Genomic DNA, 5,796 nt, shown 5'->3' with positions numbered 1-5,796 from the left:
CCCTAAAAACAGTCAACATACTTGAGTGTACGAGTGTTTCTCAACATCTGCCAGTGGGCGTTCACCCTGAACTGAGGTGAACTGTAGCTGAGATGTAGTGGCTGTTCCAGAAAGAACACTGTTGGGGGCAGATACAAGCCTCATTTACATTGTTTATTCATTGATTTAAAGTTTAAAAGTTGCTCAGTTATTCAAATATATAAGATTTGTATGTACAGTGGCCCCCACATAAAGTAGCCCAGGCTATATGGACACTTTTGAACCAGTATATCAATCCAGGTAAACAGGCTGAAGGGTTTGTCCCTTTAAAATTCATCCTTATTAGCTATTTGCTAATCTTCACTACCTTTTATATACTGAATAAAGAATAATGCCAAGCAGTATATTGAACAATCAAATGATTTTTATTTATTTTTTAACCCAATTATTATTTTGCATTCATTGTCTGTGAAAAAAATTAAAAATAGAAAATAAAAAAACACTTATTTTCCTTAATGTGCATTTTAGTGTTAATTAAATTCACAAAAATGAATGAACTATTTTCAATGTAAAAGTCAATGTCTTCAGTATAAACATCCAGAAATGCATGGGCTTCAATGCAATGCTGAAATCCATGCTTGCTATTCGACCTGAGTGTAAGTGCGCCCTCTGGTGTCAGAAATGAGGAAGAGAGGAAAGTGAGGGTGACCCATAAAGGGGAAATGGAGAGAAAGAGAGGGAGAGAGGAAGGCAGGTATATGGGGGAAAGACAGAGACGGGGGCACAGAGGAAGAAGAGGTTATCTGCACTCTATTGTTTGTATTTTTTCCAACAACCATTTACCGTAACATCCACACAAAACAGGTCAAATGGTGTCATTAAACATGTAAATTGAATTCTGATATGTCGTTTAAAAGAGGTGCACTACTGTACTATGTGAAATGTTATATAGTGGAGTAACAATTTAAATAATTTTGTTTTTAGGTTGTGTAGTTTTAAAAATTGTGAAGATGTGCTTATTGGTTACACTTGACACATTTATTCAATGCAACAGAATATTTAACAATTACCTTACATGAACAATGCTTCATACTTGAATGAGCTAAGCAAGCTTTATAAGATACCAATCAAAGGAAGTAAAACAGAAAGTGTAACTAGCTTTATTTAACAAAACCAAGGAAGTAAAATAGTTCACTATTACAGGGAGAAGTCTAGTGCAAGCCATGAATCCCAATTCTGTTGTTGTTGTTGTTGTCGAGATCCTCGAGTTTGGCTTCTTCTTTATAAAAAATAAAAAACCAGGGGAGCACATAATGTGCTAGGGGGTCTGAGTCTGAGGAAAAGTTTGTATAAAAAAATTCTAGAAAAAAGTAATAACATTTCGGAACCCTTTCATCTCTCATTGTATTCATCTACTTTCAAAAGGTTGGTTAAAAATCATGAGATAAATCACAATTATTTTATTCTTTTGACAGCCATAGTTTTATGTGTCTAACAGTACACTAATGTGGGTAGAAAAATTATACAATGTTGAAGTTGGCATGAAACAGAAGTTGCAATAGTCTTTTCTTCCCTATTGTGATATATAGAAGTGAAACAGCTTCTCAGATTTCTTTTTATATTCATTTATAATAAATACTGAAATTTCCAACAACAAAAAAACAAGAATTGTCCATTTTGATTTCATCGTGACATTATTTGAATGAAAATATTGTCTAGATGCTATTTTACACATTCATATTTTTTTCATATAAATTGGACTATTAAAATATGTAGCTATTGTTTTCGAAAGGGGTTGATTATATTTTGGGGTCCATGGCATCAAAAAGTTTAAAACCCCTGATCTATGCGATATACCTCAGATACAGTAACACCATGTTACCATTCAAATAAAGTGTCTTTATGAAGCCAACAGTTCACATTAGAGAGTACAGTAATGATATGAAACTACACTGCTAACAGTTCTGACCAAATGAGGAAAAGAGTAACAACACACACACACACACAGTATCTTCCACAAAAAGTGTCTGTGGGTTTTCATGTCAGACCTCATTTTTTTCTGACATTTAGATCACACAAATGTGTGATTCAGAGCAGATAACAACAGATACATTCAAATCTATTTTGCAAATTAAAAAAATTCCACCCTTTGTCCCTTCAATTTTTTCCCCCTCCAGTAGTTAAGTAGAAACTTATCTCAAACTTTTGACAGCTTAATCATGCCTGATATTATTTAAAGCACTCATGATGTTTTAGTTTGGATGTCCTTATTAATGCTGACTGCTGTACTCGGTGCTATTTAAATCACACACTAAATGGAGATCGTGTTGCAGTGTTGACATTCTCTGTCTTGGGGTTTAATGCTGTGTGAACAGGAAGGAAGGCGAGATAATGCAAGCACAAGTGCAGAGGGGTTGACAGAGCTAGTGGGGCTTTCCAGTGAACTGGGCAGAAAAAAAAAAAAGAGTAACAGAGGGGGTTAAGTGTTGGTGACGTGAAAAAGAGCCACAAAGGAAATTGAGAAAAAAATAATTCCTCTGCCTGCAGACGATGAACGGAGACACCGCACAAAAAGTGCGTGCGACAGACAGACAGAAGAGAAAAGAGAAGATTACTGACGCAATAGTCAGCATGACCGAATAATCATCAATTCCTTGGTAACGCAAAAAGAAGAATCAGTATTTTTAGAATCACTTCACGTTTTCATTGTTTAGCAGACAGACTTCATAAGACTGCATAGAACTATTCACACTGAAAGGACCAAACCGAGACAACAGTGAAAGTAGCCGAGATGGGAGAAGTGAAATGTCCGAAAGGTGAGATTTTCATATCCTTACTGTACAAATTACTTTGATTTAAAAAGAGCTTGAGTTTTTATCCATTTCTATTAAAATCGTTTTTGATAGCCTATATAATGTAGCCTACTTGGAATGCTGTTTTTAATACTGAAATCTATAACAGTGTGCTTTAATCATTGTATCACTATAGCTGGTAGTTTTTTTAAACTTCAAGCAACATTATGAAAGCAAGTTCACCAAACAATATGTGGAAAAGACTGATCTTTTCTTTACTGCGATGTTTTACAGCGACAAGATTATTAAAGTACATTTATATTCATTTCATTTTGAGTTCTATGCTAATTTAGTGGCATAACTTCCCATACAATTGACTGTAAGGCACGGGGTATTATTTTTACTCATCGTATTGTTTTCATTAAGGCGAAATCAGCCCACTACAGTGTTACAGGACATCCTGTACTGTAGCCCTGCTAACAAGAGAGCTTTTGATGGTTCCCGGAATTTATGCATTCTGTATTCATTTGAAATAATGATGTATTAGATGGAATAAAAATATGTATGCACCACATTATATAACAAAACAGCATTTAATTGAAAGAAAGATAGCACAAGCAATCAAGTAATTTCACAATAATAAGCTTATTTTTTCAATTATAAAATTATATGTAATTCAAAACAAAGCCAAAAAGTTTTTTGTTTTTTTACAAAACATAGAGCATGATGTTCATAATTAATGTGATAACCTCTGAACTTGAGGAGAACAGACTTCATTTGGACTTCAATATTTGGTTATAATTGCAAAAGTGATTTTTTGTGTGTGTGTGTGTGTGTGTGTGAGAAAGATTCTGCTTAGTTTTCTTTTCTTTTATCTACTAAAAATGAAATCTATACAATGTAAAATGATAAAGTAATATTCTGTCATCACTTTACCCTGTTTTGTCCCAAGTATGACATTCTTCCTTCTACAGAAAACAGAAGATATTTTGAAGAATGTTTCATTGTGTTTTAGTCATCGAAAGTCGAAGGGGTCCAATATTATTGTTTTGAACCCCATTGACTTACATTATATGGGCAAACAAACAGAGACATTTTCCAAATACATTTTAGAGTCACTAATATGTTGAATTTTTTTCAGGTCATATGCAAGCAACAAATTACTGCATTATTGGCTTTTAAATACGTCGTTTATAAATGATAGACTTCTCTTGTGATTGTGGAGTATTGTGCAAAAACTGAGTGCTCTTTCTTTTTCAGGGAAATATTTGGATACCAAATGTAATGCCACATCAAATCCAGTGTGTGTAACCTGCCCACGTCATACATTTACTGATCAGGAAAATCACATGAAGGAGTGTCGAGCCTGCAGGGAGTGCACCAGCAGTAATTTCACATTCCTTTACTCTTTTTTTCCGTACAAATAATGCTACATGTCTTTTTCAGGGAGTAATGTTTTTTGTATGTGTGTGACAGACAGTAACTTGGTGATGGTAAAGGAGTGTGAGCCAGACAAAAACACGGAGTGCACGTGTAAGCCGGGATACTACTGTACACAGAGGAGCGGTTCCCACTGTGATCACTGCAACATTGTCTCCAAGTGTCCTCCGGGAAAAGGGGTCACCAGTCAGTGTAAGTATCTACCTTTGCTTATGTGATGCAGGGCTTTTCAAAAATTTTGATGCGACAGACCTCCGAATATAACAAAATTTCTTTATATTATTAAAATGTAAAGACATCTAATTTTTTGTGAAAAATAAAACTTATAAATATGTGTACAAATATTTTCTATATTGAGTTGACACTATGTTTTGTATCTGTCAATTAAGTAAAATAATATGTTACAAGACACACACATGAACAGACACATTATGAACACACACACACACACATATATATATATGATGTCAATTTGTAGACCAATCCAAAAGGCAAATTTGTCAGGGGTCCCTCTGGAATTTCCAATGGATTTTTACAATTGTGAAATATAATATATATCTGTGTTTGACATTACTAAACTCTCACGTTAATTACATAAATTATGCAGTCATGCCACAAATGTGACTTTTGAAATCACTCACTGTGCGCTTTTAAAAATCTGACCGTTGCTACAATAAGGAATACAATTGGCCATTTCATCAAGTACCTAAAATCATCCTTATAGTAGCTGTGACCCTTATTTAGTGGCTTGTTAGCCATGCACTTGCTTAAATCCATCTATATATCCTTCAATATGTCTTCCTAAGTTAATGTCCTCTTCAGTGTGATGACTCTGAAAGCTGGTTCAAAGACTCTGAGAAGGGAAACTAAACCTGAATTAAACCAATCATGAACTGTGTGAAAAGAATACTATGCTTTGCCACAATATCCACAATGACTCATATACAGGTCAAAAAAGGAATCAGTTGAGTTTGCATTAAAGCATGTGTTTTGTGGCTATACCTGTCGGAAGATCTGCAATGGTTTGAACCACATAGAGTGTTCGGACTGGAACATGTGGCAGGAGGGATGTCGAATAACTGAAGTTGTGTTGCAGACACGTTCCAGAGTGACACTGTGTGCAGTCCGTGTCTAAAGGGAACCTACAGTGATGTGGAGGACTACATTTCCAGCTGCAAAAATCATACAAGGTGAGAGTCAGTTATAAGGTGCAGTTTATGAACATTTTTTAATTAGCAAACTAATTTTTCCTCACATGATTTAATAGTGAGACTCAAATGTACACATTTACACAACACTTCTCATAAATTCAGAAAATCCCCCCACACACATGACAGTATGACTATATGACTACAATACTTTTAAATTGAAATGATCTCTTGTGAAACTATTGCTGGAATCAGAAGCTTCTGACTCACATTAATGATTATACCCCACAACCAAAGATGTCTTGTCTTCTGCTCTTATTTAGTAACACGTTACAAAAAGGTCTCATTTGTTAACACTACGTAATGCATTAACCAACATAAACTTGTTCACGGTGCACTAACTAATGTTAACAGATACAACTTTAGATCTTAAAGAC

At 34.7% G+C, this 5,796-nt stretch overlaps 1 protein-coding gene across 1 annotated transcript in view; it reads left to right on the top strand.

The window, feature by feature from the left end:
- The first annotated feature begins 2,364 nt into the window (after positions 1–2,364).
- The window catches only part of LOC308704392 (tumor necrosis factor receptor superfamily member 5), a 34,174-nt gene continuing 30,742 nt past the window's right edge, over positions 2,365–5,796 (top strand). The window contains exons 1-4 of the mRNA XM_081388626.1: positions 2,365–2,795; positions 4,032–4,157; positions 4,248–4,403; positions 5,308–5,401. Coding sequence (XP_081244752.1) covers positions 2,771–2,795; positions 4,032–4,157; positions 4,248–4,403; positions 5,308–5,401 — 401 coding nt within the window. The 5' untranslated portion in view covers positions 2,365–2,770. The remainder of the gene's footprint in view (positions 2,796–4,031; positions 4,158–4,247; positions 4,404–5,307; positions 5,402–5,796) is intronic.

This window comes from Scardinius erythrophthalmus, assembly GCF_964197995.2.
Source record: "Scardinius erythrophthalmus genome assembly, chromosome: 16".
NCBI lineage: Eukaryota > Metazoa > Chordata > Actinopteri > Cypriniformes > Leuciscidae > Scardinius > Scardinius erythrophthalmus.
Note: the sequence above shows the minus strand (reverse complement) of the source record. Positions and strands in the feature narration are given on the sequence as shown.